At 40.7% G+C, this 21749-nt stretch overlaps 1 protein-coding gene across 4 annotated transcripts in view; it reads right to left on the bottom strand.

The window, feature by feature from the left end:
* The window catches only part of cacna1bb (calcium channel, voltage-dependent, N type, alpha 1B subunit, b), a 169797-nt gene that overhangs the window by 7931 nt on the left and 140117 nt on the right, over positions 1–21749 (bottom strand). For 2 of the 4 annotated variants that reach the window (XM_078794215.1, XM_078794213.1), the window contains 11 exons: positions 20579–20706; positions 17694–17790; positions 12018–12123; positions 11813–11920; positions 10654–10763; positions 10335–10507; positions 8843–8972; positions 8628–8741; positions 6463–6501; positions 4037–4298; positions 1476–1693 (listed from right to left, as the gene is read on the bottom strand). In XM_078794215.1, the coding sequence (XP_078650341.1) occupies positions 1476–1693; positions 4037–4298; positions 6463–6501; positions 8628–8741; positions 8843–8972; positions 10335–10507; positions 10654–10763; positions 11813–11920; positions 12018–12123; positions 17694–17790; positions 20579–20706 (1485 nt within the window). Of the gene's footprint in view, positions 1–1475; positions 1694–4036; positions 4299–6462; positions 6502–8627; positions 8742–8842; positions 8973–10334; positions 10508–10653; positions 10764–11812; positions 11921–12017; positions 12124–15056; positions 15154–17693; positions 17791–20578; positions 20707–21749 lie in introns of all 4 variants that reach the window. The other 2 variants (XM_078794212.1, XM_078794214.1) reach the window with 1 other exon arrangement.

Below are 21749 nucleotides of genomic sequence, written 5' to 3'. Positions count from 1 at the left end.
CGACATTGTCGATAAATTAAAGGTAAAACCAGTGACAAAGTATCAGATTTGCAACATCAAATCATATCATGAACATATTCAACATCATATTCAATTCAGTATAGAACAGATGAATCGGAGTATTGCTCGTTAGCTTGCTAACATGCCATGCTTAAAGCCGTGGCCCTATCGTGTGTCCTGGCAGTGATCCTGTAGCCTACACAGTAGCAATGTGTTGTACATAAAGGATAAAAGGAGTATAAAGGTGACCATAGGGGTGTTATTTCAAGTGTACAGGGCTCTAATTATGGTAGAAACCATTTAGAACAGGGGTCTCAAACTCAATTTACTTGGGGGCCACTGGCGCTCAGGTCTGGGTGAGACTGGGCCGCATCAGGTTTTAAAAAAAAAACCAAAACGCATTTATTAAAATCAAAAACATTTAAAAAACTTTGGTTCCAATTTTCTACAATAAAAGCTCTGATAAAACATTCCACTGTTCTCAAATATCTTAATTTTTATTTTTCTACACAAAATAAGATGAAAAATAAATAAACAAATCAAGAATAAAGAAAATCAATCAGTAATAAATAAATATAAAAATAATAATAAAACGGCAAATAATAAAAACTTAAGAAACCACATATAGTTGGTGGGTAGACAAATTATTTTTTTCAGATTAAAATGAACAAAGCATTATTAGAGCCCTGTAGACATGACAAAACACGACTATAGTCACATTTATACTCTTTTTATTTACAACATATTGCGCAACTGCAGGGTCTTGAGACACATGCTAACTCGCAAACTAGAGAGCTAGCGACCTAAACGGTAGCCTTCAAGTTATTTCCTTTAAACTTAAATAGCCAAAAACTTACCACTTCCACACGGATAGGGAGGATAACTATTAACAGTTATTTAACCTTTAACATGAACATTAATCAAACGTAATATTTTTTTCTGGGTACATGATACCATACAGCATCCATATCAAACTTGCGCGGGCCGCACTAACATTAAACTTTCATATCAAGGCGGGGGCCTCAAACTAGTGTCCTGCGGGCCACATTTGGCCACGTGTTTGAGACCCCTGATTGAGAAAGTCATAAACAGGTTTTCTTTGCCCTGACTACAAAAATATTCATTCATTCATTTTCAACCGCTTACCCTCACGAGAGTCGTGGGGGTTATGCTATGCTATCTTGTGCTTATGCTTATGCTATCTTCGGGCGAGAGGTGGGGTACACCCTGGACTGGTCGCCAGCCAATCACAGAGCACATATAGACAAACAACCATTCACACTCACATTCATACCTATGGACAATTTGGAGTCGCCAATTAACCTAGCATGTTTTTGGAATGTGGGAGGAAACCGGAGTACCCGGAGAAAACCCACGCATGCACGGGGAGAACATGCAAACTCCACACAAATATTACATTTATTAACATTTAATCTGACTTCAAAGAAATGCACAATCATGTTAAGGTCACTCACTTGTTTAAGGACACCGGTGTCTTGTCCCTCTCCTGGAGATGTGGATCGGCTTGGACTGGCTGACTTGGCATGACACGCCTCCCTGCAGCTGTAACGTTCCGAGTAGTAGCGTTGCTCCCCTGCAGAGGAGTGATGTCTCCTCTCGTGATGGCGGCTGCGATCACGCTCCCTCGCTCGCTCCCTGGACAAACCTTCAGCTGAAGGGTCAGTGAAGGAGCCTTGGGGTAAAAGTTAGGGTATAGTCACACTTGGGGGAAACCCAACAAACAAAATACACTCCGAAAACAGATACAACAAAACCTGCAGAGGTGATTTAGAGGTGAAAACAACATGAAAAAATAAATAAATAAAAATAACAAAAAATAAATAAATAAATAATATAAAAAATAAATGACAAAAAATAACAAAATAAAAAATAATAATATAAAAATAAATGACAAAAAATAAATAAATCAAACACACATAATAGTGAAAAAGAAAAAATAAATAATATCAGAAAGGCAGAAAGTGAACAAATGTAACAGTTACTGATTGTAAAAGTACCAGATGGAGGGGTAGGATTTAATAAACTTTGCTTCTTCCTACTCCTTTTGGACATGTGGAACTGTGAACTGATCATGTGATGCATTCAATTGTAATCTGATGCATGCAAATGAAATAAAACCATTACCATTACAATTACAGCGCTGTCTATGAGTGAAAAACTAGAAATTGTTGACCATCTTCTCTTAGATTTACAATGTTTTGTGATTTCTGGAGGTACTGTGTATGAGTGGAAGATGACAGAAACCCTGTCAAATCAGCATGAGAGAATTTTAAGGTGTTAGTTTTTGTTGACTGACGTTGCAAATGCACCCGTCCACCAGTCGTCCCAGCATCACCAAACAGGGGCAACCCCGCATAACTCCACTACCTGTGATGATTGAATGTCACTTTCTTCTCTTTCCCTTCACAGTCAATATCTTCCCCTCTCCTTCATATCGTGCATAAAAGAGCCTCTGTCTCATCTGCAGTCCTCCCAACCTGATAAACACACTGCATGTCTATTTAGCAAGACAAAACCAGCTGTGTTATCTCCTGGGCTCTGCACACAGGAACAATACGACTATTCAAAATGTCATGCCTCACCAAAAGGACGCTCCGTCAACTTGACCGTCTACGGTCATGAAAAAAGGATTAGACCACCCTCGGTTCTTAGGTTTCTTGGTTATTTTAATACCTGGTATAACTAAAGGTACATTCGTTTGGCGAAATATAAAGATGACAATAAAAATAGTACCATGTTTTTTCTTGATAATAACCAAACTCACTTAAAATCACTTTTATATCAACAGCTATGGCATTGTACTTACAAAAAATTCAACCTTTAAAAATAATTTTGTTGTCATCATTGTATTTGTCCAAATAAATGTACCTTTGTACAAATGTACTTTCATTCATTCATTCATTTTCTACCGGACTACAAGAGTTGTGGGGGTGCTGGAGCCTATCCCAGCTGTCTTCGGGCGAGAGGGTATACCCTGGACTGGTCGCCAGGCAATCACAGGGCTTATATAGACAAACAACCATTCACACTCACATTCATACCTATGGACAATTTGGAGTCGCCAATTAACCTAGCATGTTTTTGGAATGTGGGAGGAAACCGGAGTACCCGGCGAAAACCCACGCATTTACAGGGAGAACATGCAAACTCCATAAAGAAATGGCCGAGGGTGGAATTGAACTCGGGTCTCCTAGCTGTGTGGCCTGCGCGCTAACCACTCAATCGCCATGCAGCCTTCTTCTACACTTAGGAATCCAAAAACTTACCACTTCCACACGCTATGGGAGGTGAAACTTTATTTCACTCTAACATGTCAGACATGCCGTAGCTGACTTTATGACTACATGCAGTGTTAAGGTAATGTAATGTAAGGTAACTTCCCATACATGTTTGTGTCATTGCTGCCAACTACAAACCATAATATTTCATTTCATTTGTATTTCTTGGAGTTAGTACCTAGTATTGGATCGATACAAAAATTTGCATCGTCACCCACCCCTACTCTTTTAAAAGATGGAAGAAGCCACCAATAGTATTAGGCTGTGTGAAAGTGTTAGTAGCAATCATTCTGTTTTGTTGTCTTGGATTTGAATCCCAAACCCAAAGATTCTCTAGTGTCTTTTCCTGATTTATGTACACGATCTTAAAGTTTATTGACTTGGACCATGTGATAATTGTTGATGATGTTAACATCCATGTTGGTGTCCCTCATGGACAGAGTGCTGAAAGCTACAGTATGATATATAGTGACAGCTATAAAGTGACTCAACATGCGGGGGGTGTAGACCACACAACAAGGGGCACATCCTTTTCAAGGGTCTGGCCATTTCTGATCTCATTGATGCGATAACTATCTCTGATGCTCAAGCAGAGGTAATATGGTCCATGTTGACGGATTCGTGATATGGGATTGATGCCATACGCTTATGATGAAGAAATCATTATAAATGTGTTACATACAGCAAGAAAATGAAGAGTCTGATGACATCACAGGAAAAACATCGGTTTGTCTTACCAACAGTACTCGGTTGCTGTACAGAAGTTGATCTATCAAGAGACTTCTGCTTTTTGTCTTTTTCCTTGTCCCTGCGTCTGTGGCAGCGATGGTGGTGATGATGATGATGTGCTCGGTCCTGGCCCTGGACCGGGCCTGGTCGTATCGATGATGGAGGGTGGTCTGGCCGTGTCAAGTTGTAGTCCTTTAGAAGGACCTCCTGCTTGTGCTGTGGGGTCAACGAGGAAGCGGATCGTCTTATAGGGCTGAGGTCCACAATTGGCTGGGAATTCAAAAGAAGCAGATGACAGAAGTGAAGAGAGCGTAGAGCGGTGGCATGTCGGACGGTGGTCTGACCCAAATCACTCGGACTGGATCATCAAAATAGTCACAGCACGCACAATGATGGGAGACAACTTCCTGTATAAAGACTGCCGTTCTTCTGCACTTACAGATATACACCTACGGACTACTAGGACTACTAGGACTACTAGTATCCGCATGTTTTGACATTGGAATGGTTTTATTGATAATTTATTGATAAATGTGGCTGTAGGAAGAGTTCTCAACTTTGTCTTATGGAAAATGTGAAAGTAAAGATAAGTGGAAATATTTGAAAGATGGCAAATTACGTTTTGATGAATGTTTTGGAAGCTGGAATGGTTGAAATATTGAGAAATCCTTTAAATAAGGAATTCTGGAGACACCTGGAATTTTTGAAATGTGCTTAAGTGATAGCCGGGACGTCCCATATGATTTGAATAAGATGAGCAATGTACAAAGAGTGTTTCAATTTGTGTAAAGGAATTAAATTAAGGAAAAAGTGGGAATTTTGGGAATGTGTTCAATTGTTAATTTGTTGGCCATGAATGTTAAATGACTTCAATGTTTTAACGGTGGACTTAGTGCAATTATGGAATTAGCAAGGAATTTTGGAAGTTGGACAATTTGGAGTCGCCTAGCATGTTTTTGGAATGTGGGAGGAAATGGGAGTACCCGGAGAAAACCCACGCATGCACGGGGAGAACTACACACAGAGATGGCCAAGGGTGGAATTGAACTTGGGTCTCCTAGCCTGAGCGCTAACCGCTTGTCCGCCGTGCAACCCAAGTTGGATAATTGTGAGTCAGACTATGTATGGTTTGGATTGGTTGAGGAATGGTAAAATATTATTGACTTCAGTGGGGAGTTGCGCTGTAAAAAATGTGGATTTTGAAAAATTGTTAGCCCTGTGATTGGCTGGCGACCAGTCCAGAGTGTACCCTGCCTCTCGCCTGAAGGCAGCTGGGATAGGCTCCAGCATCCCCGTGACCCTCGTGAGGATAAGCGGCAGAAAATGAATGAATGAATGAATGAAAAACCGTTAGCCTGAATGGGCTGAATGTTGGAATGGTTTAGATGAGGTTGAGTCATGTGGAAGTGGTAAAAATTCTCCAATTCAAGGGGAATTTGTGTTATGAAAAATGTGAACGTAAAGCAAAAGTGTGAATTTTTGGAACTTTGGAACTTGTTAGAATTAGTTTGCTAGTCCATTTATCATGGATATTGTGAATGTTGAAATATTTGAATGGTTTAATTTGTTTGAGAAATATCACACTTTCTTCCAACTTTGTCTGGTCCTGCGACTTACAGGTGAAAATATATACAGTATAATATTTAACATGCGCTACCTTTATATACAGTATAATATTTAACATGCGCTACCTTTAAGTTCATGAGGGGTGGTGGTTGTTTTGTTGACAAAACCTATTCTCATTGAGTTGAGTTTATGACGCAGCTCAGGACTCCAATTGAATGATACATAGCATACGGATGCTTTTCTTCCAGAATACTTTCTAATACGCTTCTACCTGGGTGTCTGTAAGTAATGTGCAAATACTATAATAAGATATCAGTGTGGCTTGAGAACCGGTCACATTAACCTTGAATTGTTTTTTCTGTTGAATGTGTTCCCATACCACAGTACATCCAGTAGATACACTCAAGAACCACAATAGTACAACACAGAAAAAAAACAAAAACAAACATCTCAGTTATTGTATCTGGTCTTAAAATCTTACTTCTTCCATAAAAATCAATGGATCGAATACAATAACTGATTTGGTATGTTTTTGCACAACAGAAGAACAAGGTCAACTGTTATTTCCAAGCAGGAAAGTAGAAAGACTGTCCTTTGTTTTCACTCAAGGTACACAGTACATTACATTCTACTAGTACACTACACACAGTTTTAAAGAGTAGTACTATAACAGATGCACATTTCTGCATGTATGCAATATGTATGCAATATGTATGCAATATGTATGCAATACTGCCCAATACAGCAGAGCGAGGTCGCAAAACCCTGCACTGAGATGACAAAAGCTCACAAAGACACAAAGACAGACGTTGGAGAGGAGGACGAGGAAGGAGAAGAACAAAGAGGTGGCACAACAGGTGGTACATACTGCCAGGTGGGTCCCAGGGGCGTGGCGAGAGTGGCTCCGCTATCAGACAGCACACACAAGAGGGAGGTGGGCAAAATATTAGCAATGGCCATCCAAATAAGGAGAAAGCGACGACAGAAAAGGAGAGCAGACACCGGCGAAGTTCAAGGTTGGCAGTCGGCCATCTTTTTTTTTCCTTTCACATACAATGGAACCCGTTTAAGTCGAATCACGGTCCGCTATGTCCTTATGACTAAAAAGCTGATGTTATGTTGACATGTGTTGTACTATTATTAACACTAATCAACATGTAACAAAGCACATGGGTTGTTTATGTCGAAAAACGCTTATGTCGACACCAGTCAGCCAATCCGAGGGATGTCGACTTCAGCGGGTTCCACCGTATTCCATTTCATAAAGCTAGATTGTACAAATACCTGCCACAGCGTTTCACATGATTAAAATACACAAATGTTAGACCTGGTCACATGTTCATGCATTACCATGATGATAGCAACATATTTGTAAAATTTGGTGAAATTCCACCTTTCTGGTGCTAAACGATAGAAAAAACGATGCAAAGGAGTATTCAATTATCACATTTTTTTCTTATTATGAATAATGCCAACCTTCCCTTCAAAAGAGACACAAAAAGCAGCATAAACACAAGAACAGCACATGTGAGGCAATGCAGGGAGAGCAGGGATTGAGACACACACAAAACATATTCAGGTGTATTCAATGGAACAAAAAATTAACCACAATTTAAAAAAATAAATTGATGTGTGGACTGAAAATGAGAAATGAGAAAACTTTTTTCAGTAACGGGTAATCTAACTAATTACTCTTAATGTCAGCATAACGCCGTTACCACTTTCCACACCCCGTTATTGAATGTTACTGAAGCCGCCTAAAAATATATCACCGACTTCATAGTTAATCTGCAGCGCAGTGAGAGTGTTGCAAAGTGACAAGAGAGGAGGTGAGATGACCAATAAGCAACGAGGATTGGCTCAGCTTTAATAAGATTGCGTCTTCAGCCAATCAGAGAACTTGGGTGGGCGGGTGTTTAGAGCACATAACCAATGAGGATTGGCTAAAGTTTAGTAAGATTGCATTTTCAGCCAATCAGAGAACTTGGGTGGGCGGGTGTTTAGAGCACATAACCAATGAGGATTGGCTAAAGTTTAGTAAGATTGCGTTTTCAGCCAATCAGAGAACGTAAATGGGCGGGTGTTTAGAGCACATAACCAATGAGGATTGGTTAAGGTTTAGTAAGATTGCGTTTTCAACCAATCAGAGAACTTGGGTGGGCGGGTGTTTGGAGCACATCTGAAGTGCCGGTAGTAGATACAACATGGCGAGACATGTGGAGTGAGGTGAGGAGGACTCTAGTGAGAAGACAAACGTTTGCCAAAGGAAAGTACACACACTACTTTAACCTCGTCGAGGTCAAAGGTAAAAATGTACACGTCGAATGTCCCCGAAAAAAATCTTTGTCCATGTCTTGTGTAAGGAACCTAAATCAACGCGCGAGGGGGGGTCGGGTAGTTAGCCGGCATGAGTAATGCAATAGTTACTTTTACTGGTAACTAGTTATTTCTGGAGTGGAGTAACTCAGTACTTTTTCGAGTGGTTACTCGTTTTTAAAGTAACATGCCAAACACTGGTCATGTCTTTATGCTTCACAGATAATGTATTGTGGTCAAGCGCTGAGATTTCACTTTGCTTGGCGGTCCTTGAACGCACCATAGTTGTGTATGGCATGGCTCTGGAAGCTGTAGCTTCGGCAGTAATGAATCGTCTTACATTCATTTGTGTTGAGTATGTACATATTTCATACTTTCGATGGGTCTCAATAAGGTACAGCGGTCACTGAGGAACGAATGAGGAGTGTTTTGGGTTCAGGTCTGGATATTTAGGTCTGGATTGTGTCAGGAGTGTAGAGAAGAGAGAAAGGAGGGGGCTCTGGAGCTAACAGGAGGGTTGGTGGGGTGTTATAATTGGCCATTAGACATAGGTGTGTCAATTATTTTGGTTTTTTTCACCAGCTTACATAAATCGAACAGTCATCGAATTAAAAGTCACTAAGATCCACGGTGTCTACTTTTTACATCTGGCATTATCAATATAAAAAGTTGAAAGCAAATAAAAGACAAGACATTGTGAATATTAATAGCGCTTACGTAGAACTCAGCATTAAGTCGAGGCAGAGACGTTGCTCTGCCTTGACCTTCCAATCCACGATGTCCCTCTGTGTCTGAGATGTTCTCCTCAACTGGCTTCATCTCAACGGCTTCCTAGAAACACAGCATACACAACGCCAATTCCTGATGCATCTTATGGAAAAACAATAGTTAATTGTTTTATGTTGTGGGGGTGAGAGTGTGTGTGTATGAACCTGAGGCCTTATGGAACATGGCACATCTTCTGACTGTCCTCGCTGGAGTTTCCTGCGACCTTTCGCTCTCAGTGCTGCCTGAGAAACGTCACCAGACTGGGAATGTTTTATGGAACTTCTCTGGTCAAGTCTGTGTAGAGAAACAGCTCAGCTCAGCTAATTTGGAAAGTGAAGGCAAATGGCTCGATGTTCTTTGTCACGGTTGAGGGCGTGATGTGTGCGGTGTCACCCACACCGTCACACAGACGCTCTTTTGTGACTTTATTCTGACCTGAACACATCAATGACCCTTGACCCTTGAGCATGACCCTTTGAATCAAATTAGTTCATTCATTTTCATCCTCACGAGGAGCCTATCCCAGCTGTCTTCTGGCGGTGAGGCGGTGTACACCCTGGCACCTAGCATGTTGGTGGTGGTAGTGTGATGGTCTGTGGCTTTTCTGGAAGAAAATCCTCACGAGGGTGGTGGGCATGTGAGAATTTTTTTAATTTTTTGAATATTTCATTTTTATTTATTTATTTATTTTTTTTTAATTTAATTTACAGATTCAATTGTGTTTTTTTCGAATATAGGAACCCGATCACCTAGCCCTAAATTTTCCTCACCCACTTATTAAATATTCACTAGGGTCGTGGGGGGTGCTGGAGCCTATCCCAGCTGTCTTCTGTCGAGAGGCGGGGTACACCCTGGACTGGTCACCAGCCAATCACAGGGCACATATAGACAAACAACCATTCACACTCACATTCATACTTATGGACAATTTGGAGTGGCCAATTAACCTAGCATATTTTTGGAATGTGGGAGGAAACCGGAGTACCCGGAGAAAACCCACGCATGCACGGGGCAAACTACACACAGAGATGGCGGAGGGTGGAATTGAACTTGGGTCTCCTAGCAGTGTGGTCTGCGTGCTAACCACTCGACCGCCATGCAGCCTGGTGTCTAAATCATTCATTCACTAACGCTTTTCCTCACAAGGGTTGCGGGGGGTGCTGGAGCCTATCCCAGCTGTCTTCTGTCAAGAGGCGGGGTACACCCTGGACTGGTGGCCAGCCAATCACAGGGCACATATAGACAAACAACCATTCACACTCACATTCATACCTATGGACAATTTGGAGTCGCCAATTAACCTAGCATGTTTTTGGAATGTGGGAGGAAACCTGAGTACCCGGAGAAAACTCACGCATGCAAACTGCACACAGAGATGGCAGAGGGTGAAATCGAACTTGGGTCTGCTTGCTGTGAGGCATGCACACTAACCACTCTTCCGCCGTGCAGCCTAATCAAATTATTTTTCCACAAAAACATTCTGTCAAGTCATCTCATTCTTTTCCTATATTTTCCTACCAACACAAAGATCCGTTTAGGTCCTAAATCTGCTATCAGAGGTTTAAACCTGAATAATGTTGCGTCCCAAGAGATTTGACCGTGATATAAATTACATGGGGAAAAAAAACTCTAAATATTCTGCTGTAAAGCACTCACATTGTGTCCTTGCTAACAGAGATGGCCGTGGATGTAAGAGGTGGCAGAGGTGACGTCTTCGGCTCTGATTCAGGTTGCAAAGGCAGCAGCTGTTTGGGACTGGGCATGGGGGGTTCTACTTCCTGTATGTGACCAAGTGGAAGTATAGAAGGGAACAACGCCCCGAGTTTACTCTGCAAAGACAAGCCACAGCAGTTATCAACATGAAAGTCAATTTAATATAACATTTATATGACACCTATATTTGCGTCTTAAAATAAATTGAAACTAAACACAACTACTCCAACTACTGCGAAGTTCACTAAAGTCATTAACGTACCTGAGGTCCACCTGAAGGATTCTGCTGCTGGAGTCTCTTGGCACGATTCTGTTTGTAATAATCAAAGATCATATGAGCTGCATACACTTTCCCCACCGTCAGTTCATTGTCTGGAATCAAGCAGAGAGATGCATTTCCTTTACTGGTGCACTAGATGATGCAAGAGTGATGTAAGAATAACCATAAAAAGGTAGATTCTTAAAACTTGTTTCCATATTTAAAATGGAAACCAGAAGTTTAATTAGACTCTCAAAAGATTTGTATTTGTCACTATCTGAAATAAATCAGACTGAACTTGTGCTGCAATTATAATAGAGAATATTTTAAGGTGGCGGCACGGTGGGCGAGTGGTTAGCGCGCAGACCTCACAGCTAGGAGACCAGGTTTCAATTCCACCCTCGGCCATCTCTGTGTGGAGTTTGCATGTTCTCTCTGTGCATGTGTGGGTTTTCTCCGGGTACTCCGGTTTCTTCCCACATTCCAAAAACATGCTAGGCTAATTGGCGACTCCAAATTGTCCATTCATACCTACGTATGGGCAATTTGGAGTCCTAGTATGTTTTTGGAATGTGAGAGGAAACATGCAAACTCCACACAGAGATGGATTTGGTTGGAATTGAACTCGGATTTCCTTGCTGTGAGGCCTGCATGCTAACCACTCACCACCGTGCAGCTCATATAAATATTCATTCATTCATTTTCTACTGCTTTTTCCTCATGAGGGTCGCGGGGGTGCTGGAGCCTATCCCAGCTGTCTTGGGGCGAGAGGCGGGGTACACCCTGGACTGGTCGCCAGCCAATCACAGGGCACATATAGACAAACAACCATTCACACTCACATTCATACCTATGGACAATTTTAATTAACCTAGCATGTTTTTGGAATGTGGGAGGAAACCGGAGTACCTGGAGAAAACCCACACACGGGGAGAACATGCAAACTCCACACAGAGATGGCCGAGGGTGGAATTGAACCCTGGTCTCCTAGTTGTGAGGTCTGCACGCTAACCACTTGACCGCAGTGCCGCCCCTCATATAAATATTCTCTCTCATATTTGCTTAATTTAATAAATAATTTGGGTAATCCTAACACACCCAAAATAAAGACATTTAGCCTGATTTAATTTTAGATTGCACCCTATACAAAACTTGGTATTACATTTATGTGGGGTCACCAGGAGGTCAATAGACTTCTGTGACAGGTTGGGCCAGACTCGGTTGAGCTCTCTCTTCAGGTCAATATCACACAGATGTTGTGCCAAAACCCCTGCAGAGGAGCACACATGCATTCCACATCATTAGAATTCTTCACATAAAGATCAGTGCAATCATTCCTGCTGCAAATAAAGACTGGATTGTCTCACCGGACGCCAGCTTGATCTCCAGGGCTGTGCGGATCAGGGCCATGAGCGTGGAGGTGAAATGTACCGTGTTGTCGTCTGCAATAGGCATGTTCATCCTTACCAAACGCTAAGAATAGAAAAAGGGAAAAAATAGAAACAATCACCATTTGACTGACAGTAGAGACTGGAATCACAGAGTATTTGACAATCCATTTTCTATGGCGCTGGTGTGAGTCAGCCAGTCTTAAAACATGGACTCCCAGATCCAGAATCTAAACTGAAGAGCCTTTCTTTACTGAAGACCCAATGTTCTGCAAGACTTGGCAAATATTTCCAGGTCCTAGCCCTTTTAAGCTAACATATAAATAACCCCGAGTCGTGCAAAAACATTGTAATGTGTAATAATGTACTGACACCATATATCAACTGTTCAGTGATCAGCATCAATGCATGACTCCATTTGACCAATGGTGCATCTCATTCAGTCATGCATGCATCCATCAGTACACTACACATTCACGGTGAAGCAGGCAAGGGACGCATGCATGTCCAAATACACAACCCAGTAGCATTGGAAAGAAACAATTGCAAAAGGAAAAATGAACAATGACAGCGATGAAGCGAAAAAGACAGGAAGATGTTAAAAGTCCCCACAGAGGGAGAGCAGAGAAGACACAAAATTTGTAAAAGATGGAGTCATCTGGAAAAGGGGAACGTGCATACATCGTAAGCTTTGCTCTTAGGAACAAAACAACAATATCCGACATCGGCGACATTATTTTACATTGATATTCTTCATATTAATGTTGTTCTCGTAATTATGACTTTATTACCATAATAGTTTGAGTTAGGGGTTTTAGTTTTAATAGCCACCAAACTTCCTCTTGGAAGTACTAAAGTGGAACCCGTTTAAGTTCACGCCTCTCAGACTGCCTGACTGACATCAATGTAGGCCTAATATCTGATCAACCTGCATGTGCAAGGGCTCTAAATGCAATATACTAAGTTCTATGTGAAGTATTTCTATAATGCCTCATATTAACTCACTAGCAAGATCTCAGTGTATAGACTGGTTATATGTATATCTCATCTCGTTTCATATTATCTACATACTGTATTGTATATAACTCTGGGAAAAACTGTTGATTTTTGTTAATACTTGGGTTGTTTATATACATATTATATATATATTGTGTATTTTGTACTGCTTAACTGACTCTGTACTCTTGCTGCTGTGCAATACAAATTTCCCCACTGAGGGACGAATAAAGGCATATCTTAATCTTAATCTTAATCTAAGCAGTTGTTGACAAAATTTGAACGAAATTTGCTTTCGATTTCCTCCACATGCACGAGGAGTCTGGACCTAGTCACAACCAGAGACATAATAACTATTGTTAAACTATGATTGACATCTGTGGTATAATTGACCTTTTGTAATATGGACAGTTTATAGCAAGGGGTCACCAACCTTTTTGATGCCGAGGGCTACTTTGTGAGCACGGATCACTTTTTAGTAATCAGAAAAAAAAGGAATAGTAGTAGTAACACTATGTGAAGCGACTGCTCACATATCAATGTTAATTATTTTCCACAATAATAGTAACAAAAACAGTTTTTTTTTAAACAAGAAACATTTATTTATGTGCTCACATATTTGAAAGTCAGAGGGAACACCTTTCTGTGATTTTTTTCACCTGCCTAGTAAAAAAAGTCCTTTGTTTGTCCAAAGTGGGCACAGTGTTGGTGACCCCTGGTTTCTAGGATTACCCTAGGCTAGGACATGCTGCTAATTTCTACAGACTTGCAGTTGTTTTGAGTATTGCACCGCTAGAGGGCGGTGTCACTCCACAATTGAGTATTCATTACAGACACAGTATATAATAATTATCAAGATCATCAGAAAATGTTAACTGTTATTCATTTTTTTTTATTTTTGATGTTTATTCAGATACCCACTTCATACATGTTTAGACATAAAATGTGGAAAAACTAACTGGAAATCAGGAATTATTGGCTGTTTAGCTGCAGTACAACACAGATTGCATCGTCATTTGTGGCATAATGAACCATGTGTATATGGTTCAGAAAAGGGAAATTTGGGGGCTGCAATGTCACTGACATTGTCATTGACAGGTATGCTTGATGAGTTGGTTGACATTTATAGGTTATCACATGGTTTGTCTGGTATCAGGCCCAGTATCATGCCCCCGCGTGCCAGTATCAGCCCGAGACCGAAGGTCTATTATCACATACTATTTAATCATGAGTTTATTATCACGTACTATTTAATCAAAAGACCATTTTGTTTCCAGAAAATGTTCAGTTTATTACATGTATTATATATAAACAGTGTAAACACAATCATTGCAAAAATATTTCAACAATAATATTTTATCAACAGTCTTATCTTATCAATGTCTGACAATTAAAGTTCCATTAATCAAGTTTGGGTTTTTTGGTGACTGGAGAAGCACTAGGCATTAAGCACTTGTGAGCTGTTCTCTGATTGGTTGTTTCATGGGCATGATACCAGAGCAGCGAGCTCTGAGTGGACAGCTACGGGGGCTGATACTGGACATGGTTAAACTCTATATTTTATCAGTATCACTGCCCTGGGCTTTGACACAGTATCATTTCGGCCTTTTCCCGTATCATTCATGGGCGGTTTCTAGGGTACAGGGCCAATTAATACTGTAGTATGTGATAAAAAAACGGGATCGACTTAAACGGGTTCCATTTTTTTGGCTAACCGGGTCTTGCATACTTCAGGCCACCTGGGGACTGATGGGTATTAGTGTCAAAGAGTCCGAAAATGCAAAAAAATAAGTTACTAGCAACTAACTTTTTCATTTAACAGCATTACTGAAGTCCAAGTGAATATAGTTAGATCACAAACCCTCACAGAGCATGACAGTGCCATGGGGGCCTTACAAAAAACTCAACAGACGTCAGCAGCCCAGAAGATTGTGACCGTGACACACTGACAGCAGCTGGATGGTGTTAGACAGTTGAAAGCAGACGCAAGGGAAAGAAGATGAGGGGCGGGTGAGATTCTACCTTATAGGCGATGCGGGGCGGGCATTTCTTTCCCAAACCTAGAGGCGGGGACATGTCTCGAAGCATCTCGTACATATCGCGATATGGCATGCGGCCGCTTTCCGCAGAGATGAGGATAGTAGGAAGCCACGGAGGAAGGAATGGAGATTTCCCGTGGGTGACATGGTGTGGGGAAAGAAAGGGGTTGGGAAGTTTTCATCCATAAAACAAAACAAAAAATGTCAAGGAAAAGGGAGGAGGGGAAAGAGAGGGGAACACAGAAATCCTTGTTAATAAGATTTCCAGGATATCATGATGTGGAATCCAAGTCGGATTTAAGGAATCCAGAGATGGATGTTAGGGAGGAAGCTCTGTCGAACCACCTGTACGGAAATGTTGTATGGAGGGATTCCAGTGGAAGGTATGCAGTCAGAAATTAGAGTGCAATTAGTCTTAAAGGAATACTGTACCACTTGCAGGTATTAGGACTGGATTACAGGTAAGCCAGTTCTACAGCCGGATTGGTCCTCATGTACTTTACCTTGTTAACAGTTTCTGCAGTAAGGTCGTTGAAATGTTATCGTTCCCAACAGTGAAATATGCCGTGTGATCGCGACGACCCCCCCTCCTGATCCAACGCCTTTCGGGGACCACCATAATTGCCTGCTGGACTCATGTGTATGTGTGTAATTAATGTGTTTTACTTGTATGCCAAGTTTTTTTTAACAGTACCACACTCTGCTACTTCATTTTAGGAGGTTAGTTTGGACTTTTTTTCCCTCGCCCCTTCTAGTGTTTTTCCCCTTGTTCCCCCCCTTCATCGCCCAATCATCCAATTCATCGTCCTATGATCTATGTTGTATACGTATGGGCAGCTAATTGCACAATTTCGCTTGTACTTCTGTATAAGTGACCAGAATAAAGGCTCGTTCTCGTTCGACTACAATGCAGGAAGCTAAACAGCTAGTCAATGAGACGTGGTTACTCACTCTCAGGAAAACACTGCCCCCTGTGTTTTGGTAGATAACTGCAAGTCATGACCTAAAAACTAACACAATCTTTCCATACTTACATTTCCGAAGGTGTAACTAATTCAATTAGAGTCACCCCGAGCCACATGGGGGTTGACTACAGCCGACTGTTAAACCATAAATATGCATATTTAAGCAAATTTACGCATTTTCAACCACAGAAATGGCAGAAAATGCTCTGAAAGACACATTCTAACATGTAGTATTCTACACCGGTCACCGGGTGTTAGTCATTTTCCGCATTTTCCCAATGCTAACATGTGTGTGTGGACATTATGTCTTACTTTCTATTATTATGTGTACTAAATTTAATAATAGGAGTGTAATAGGGCGGCACGACGGTCGAGTGGTTAACGCACAGACCTCACAGCGAGGAGACCAGGGTTCAATTCCACCCTCGGCCATCTCTGTGTGGAGTTTGCATGTTCTCCCCGTGCATGCGTGGGTTTTCTCCGGGTTTCCTCCCACATTCCAAAAACATGCTAGGTTAATTAGCGACTCCAAATTGTCCATAAGTATGAATGTGAGTGTGAATGGTTGTTTGTCTATATGTGCCCTGTGATTGGCTGGCGACCAGTCCAGGGTGTACCCCACCTCTCGCCCCAAGACAGCTGGGATAGGCTCAGCATGCCCACGGGCTGAATGGTTGACAAGTGGTTAGCGCGCATGCCACACAGCAAGGAGACCCGAGTTCAATTCTACCCTCGGGCATCTCTGTGTGGAGTTTGCATGTTCTCCCCGTGCATGCGTGGGTTTTCTCCGGGTACTCCGGGTTTCCTTCCACATTCCAAAACCATGCTAGGTTAATTAGCGACTCCAAATTGTCCATAATTGTCCATATTGTGAATGGTTGTTTGTCTATATGCGCCCTGTGATTGGCTGGCGACGAGTCCAGGGTGTACCCCGCCTCTCGCCCGAAGGCAGCTGGGATAGGCTCCAGCATCCCCGTGACCCTCGTGAGGATAAGCGATAGAAAATGAATGAATGAATGAGTGTAAAGGTGACTATAGGGGTGTTATTTCATGTGCAGAGGGCTCTAATAATGTTATATAAAAGATTGTTTTCTGTGCTCTAACTTTAAAAATATTGAGTTTATAAATAAGGAATCATATTTCACGGAAATTCCCTTACTATCATGGTTGGGTCTGGAACCAATTAACCACGATAAATTAGGAATTCTGTCTAAAAATTTTTTTTTAATATTTTCAGGTGTCTAGAACAGATAAATTGGATTCATGTAAAAATGCAATCATATTGATGTTAACATTTTGAGAAATGGCTCATATGTTGGTGGAGTATTCCTTTAAGGTGCCCTCTATCTCCTTACTGTACCGAAACACATTCGCAGTAACCACTGTGGAAACAAAGCACACAATGCTCTCTTCACTACACAGCTCTTAAATAGAAAGATGAGAATATAGCCTTTTTTCAACGAGCCTGACTTGTGGCTTTGTTTCTTGGACCCGCCATGGTTACCTGCCAGCTAGTTAGTAAGGGATCAATGCATATTTTCTATGCATGTGTGCTAATATCATTCTGTGGCACCGCGGCAAATCATAACAAGACATTCACAATCCATAGAATCACAGTCCCTTTGACAACAAAAGGACTGTGAGTGCGTGCAAACCTTATAGGCCACCCTGTTTGGGCACTTCTTCCCCAGGCCCAGGGGAGGTGAGATAAAACGCAACAATTTGTACATATCTTGATAGCATATCCTTCCACTGCAAAAGATAAGACATGATCAATAGTGTTAGGCCTCAAGCTGAGAACGTCAGCACTGAATAAGATGAGTATGTGGAACAGACACGTTTATTTACAGTTAGCACAACATGATTCATTTTCAAGTTTGCTTTGCACATCGGCATTAATTATGTCGCCATTTCTGTCATGTAGTTTCGTTTTAGGACTGATGTTTCCACATGCGTTACTACTGTGATCTGACCTTATGTAAATAAATAAATAAATAATGGCTAAATTAACTCACACAGTGCAAAACACATGTAAGGACATACAGTACAGGAATTAAACACTAAATACTGTACGAGTACTACTGTAACCACAAAACGGCGTAAATGAAGAACCACCTGCACAGATTTTAGTACAGAAAAAGGGTGAAGATTTAAAGAGGAAGTGCACTTTTTGGGGAATTTTGGGGACTTATTCACAATTCATATGGTAATGGTAATGGTAATGGTTTTATTTCATTTGAACATGCATCAGATTACAATTGAATGCATCCCATAATCAGTTCACAGTTCCACATGTCCAAAAGGAGTAGGAAGAAGCAAAGCTTATTAAATCCTACCCCTCCATCTGGTACTTTTATAATCAGTAACTGTTACATTTGTTCACTTCCTGCTTTCCATAATACAGTTTAAGATTTTTTTTGTTTAATAATGTACCTCGTACCGAAGTAGGAGGTGATATGAGCATCCAATGCCATAATGTGTACCATAGTAAGTGTCAATATAGTGATATATATAGCACATCATGACTGGTTCAAGACTCTTCATCCTTGTATTTAGCAAACATCAACTGCTTGTATTGTTTCTTGAATTGGCTCATCGTTGTGCATTGTTTGAGGTCCTTACTCAATCCATTCCATAGTTTGATTCCACATACTGAAATGCTATGGCTAGCATAACGTAGTCCTAGCATATAAGTGTTTCAAATGTACTTCTTCCCTGAGATCATATTTCTCCTCTCTTGTAGAGAAGTATTGGATGACATTTTTAGCTAATTGGTTGTTATTAGCCTTATCATTGTTTTAGCTGTTTGAAGATGAACTATATCAGCAAGTGGAAGTATTTGTGATTTTAGAAATAAGGAGTTAGTATGTTCTCTGTAGGCGGCATTATGAATTATCCTTACTGACCTTTTTTGCAGTACATTTAGCGAGTGAAGATTGCTTTTATAGTTATTAGCCCATATTTCCACACAATAAGTAAAGATATGGTAGAACCAGAGAGCAATGAAGAGTTTGGAGTGATTTCTGATTGAGAACAAATTTTGCTTTGTTCAATATGCGAAACATGAACATTTCTTTCCCATTTCCATATATTACAGCACAAAACGTTAATTTCAGCTAGCTAACAATGCTGTCACACATATTTTGTGTATGAATCCCTCTAACAAGGTTGCATCATTTGATATACACGCTGTGATCATGCATTAACACGTACACTGATGACAACATGTAATAGTTGCAGTATCTTGACGTATTTTGATGATTTAAAACTGAAACTTATTTTTTCGATGCATTGATACACATACTTATGTTATTTCGGTTATTATGATGTCCACTCCAATCGGGACGGCTGTATCTTCCAGCACAAGACGTGTGCACCAGTCCTCAATTTAAAAAATGCTGATGGCAAACCAACATCTTGTTGGAACTTTTTTTAGTGAAATGTGGAGAGCTTGGTATCCACTCTTCCGTCTGAATGATCGCTGAGATTAGGGATTAGTGACGTGTGGTGTTAATTCGCAAATTAATTAGTTTTTCACAATAACAAAATGTTTGTAGCTTGGAAGATTTTTTTTGTTTTTTTTGTGATCGCTTTATGTCAAAATAGGTATTGCTAGCTAGCTCATATTAACTAATTTTCTCGAGCTAGAACGCACAGAAATGCACAGAAAAGGCAAAGAAATATGTGTTTATGTTTCACATTAGGATTGTGAATGATGGGCAAACTTCCATAAAAAGTGCAGTTCATTACTATTATTATTATTCTTTTTTTGGAGGAGGGGGTTTGTTACGTATTTCACTGATTTGTCAGACCCCTCCAGGATTCTGCCATGTTGCGCCAATTCACACAAATTCAACCTAATTACTGGAACCTTGCAAAATTACCCATTCCTCTGAATTTCACTGCACATTTTCACCAAACAAATTTGTCCCTGAGCAGCGCTCAGACACGCACAAATGTTTCCCTGCATGGCCCACCCACGTCCTCATTTCCTTGTTTACTTTGACAGCAACACGGACGTGTGGTGGTGATTCTCTTGACAAACGCTCTTACCCGGTGTTTTCAACGAAAACATTGTATTGTACGTGCAATATGTTCAAACATAAATGAAAGTTTGAAATTAACACGCACTTTGAGTGTAAACCATATACGGAGAATGTTTGCTAGCAGATTGTACACACTATAAGGTTACTATTAGGTTACATATCTTATATAGTTTTTTTTCCCCAATATCAAATCCAGTAAATATTGGACCATCCCTAATTACAGTCATTGAATGAAATGCCGTCTGTCAGCTGAAGACAGCCTTATCGCTAACTTGGAGGAAACAACTACATGTATTATAGGTGATGGAATGCTGGAGAGCTGGATTGACATGGATCCGTCTAGGGCTTGTCACTCTACCCAGTCTGCACAGGCTTAATGCCGAAATGGGATTTCATCCCCCGCCCTAATCCATGACATTGAATAATTTGACTGGAACTCAGCGGCCCTAAGCAAATCCCCCTCTTGAAGCATGGCATCAACACAAGCACCTTACCAGGCAGCGGGGTCATACTCGGCCCACACACGGATAAACTCATCCAGGTGATGAGGGCCCAGGATGGAGGCGTCTCTGGTCAGGTACTCAAAGTTATCCATGATGACGGCAACAAAAAGATTTAACATCTAGTCAATGAAAATAGACACAGTGAAATATACAGTCAGAAACATCATACAAATCATGCAAATTTAATACACAGGAGCCTGTTTATGTCTGGACGAGCTGACTGATGTCGACATAATTCACATCAAAAGCAAAACTAGACATTGCCTTCACATTTACTTGTCACTTTGAGTATCAACATGTATGTTGACGTTTACTTAAAGGGGAGCTGCACTTTTATGGGGGGAATTTTGCCCATCATTCACCATCCTTATGTGAAACATGAACACATATTTCTTTCCCTTTTGGTAATGGTAATGGTAATGGTTTTATTTCATTTGAACATGCATCAGTTTACAATTGAGTGCATCCCATAATCAGTTCACAGTTCCACATGTCCAAAAGGAGTAGGAAGAAGCAAAGCTTATTAAATCCTACCCCTCCATCTGGTACTTTTACAATCATTTGTTCACTTCCTGCTTTCCATAATACAGTTTAAGTTTTTTTTTTGTTTGTTTGTTTTTAATAATGCACCTCGTACCAAAGTACGAGGTGATATGAGCATCCAATGACATAATGTGTACCATAGTAAGTGTCAATATAGTGATATATATAGCACATCATGACTGGTTCAAGACTCTTCATCCTTGTATTTAGCAAACATCAACTGCTTGTATTGTTTCTTGAATTGGCTCATCGTTATGCATTGTTTGAGGTCCTTTTCTGTGCATTATAACACAAGAAAACTAGTTAATATGAGCTAGCTAACAATGGATGTCATGGGAAATGCCTATTTTGACGCTGAAACCCTCACAAAAAAACGTAAAAAAAACTGTTCAGTTCCATAACTCAACAAGATGCTAGTTTACTGTCAGCCTTTTTTATCTGACGGACTGGTTTACATGTCTTGTGCTGGAAGACACAGCCATCCCGAGGAGAACGGATATCATAAGTGTTGCTGCTGTATCTATGCTGCTGTTGTTGATGGAAGTAGTGTAAGGTAAATGTTTGATGTGAAATCAAGGAAAGAAGTTTAAATCAGTAAACATACAAGTATTACATGTTA

Source organism: Doryrhamphus excisus, linkage group LG10 (genome assembly GCF_037039965.1).
Source record: "Doryrhamphus excisus strain RoL-2023G ecotype Guam linkage group LG10, RoL_Dexc_Guam_v1.1, whole genome shotgun sequence".
In the NCBI taxonomy this organism is placed as follows: Eukaryota; Metazoa; Chordata; class Actinopteri; order Syngnathiformes; family Syngnathidae; genus Doryrhamphus; species Doryrhamphus excisus.
The sequence above is the reverse complement of the archived record's forward strand: the minus strand, read 5'-3'. Positions and strand labels throughout refer to the sequence as shown.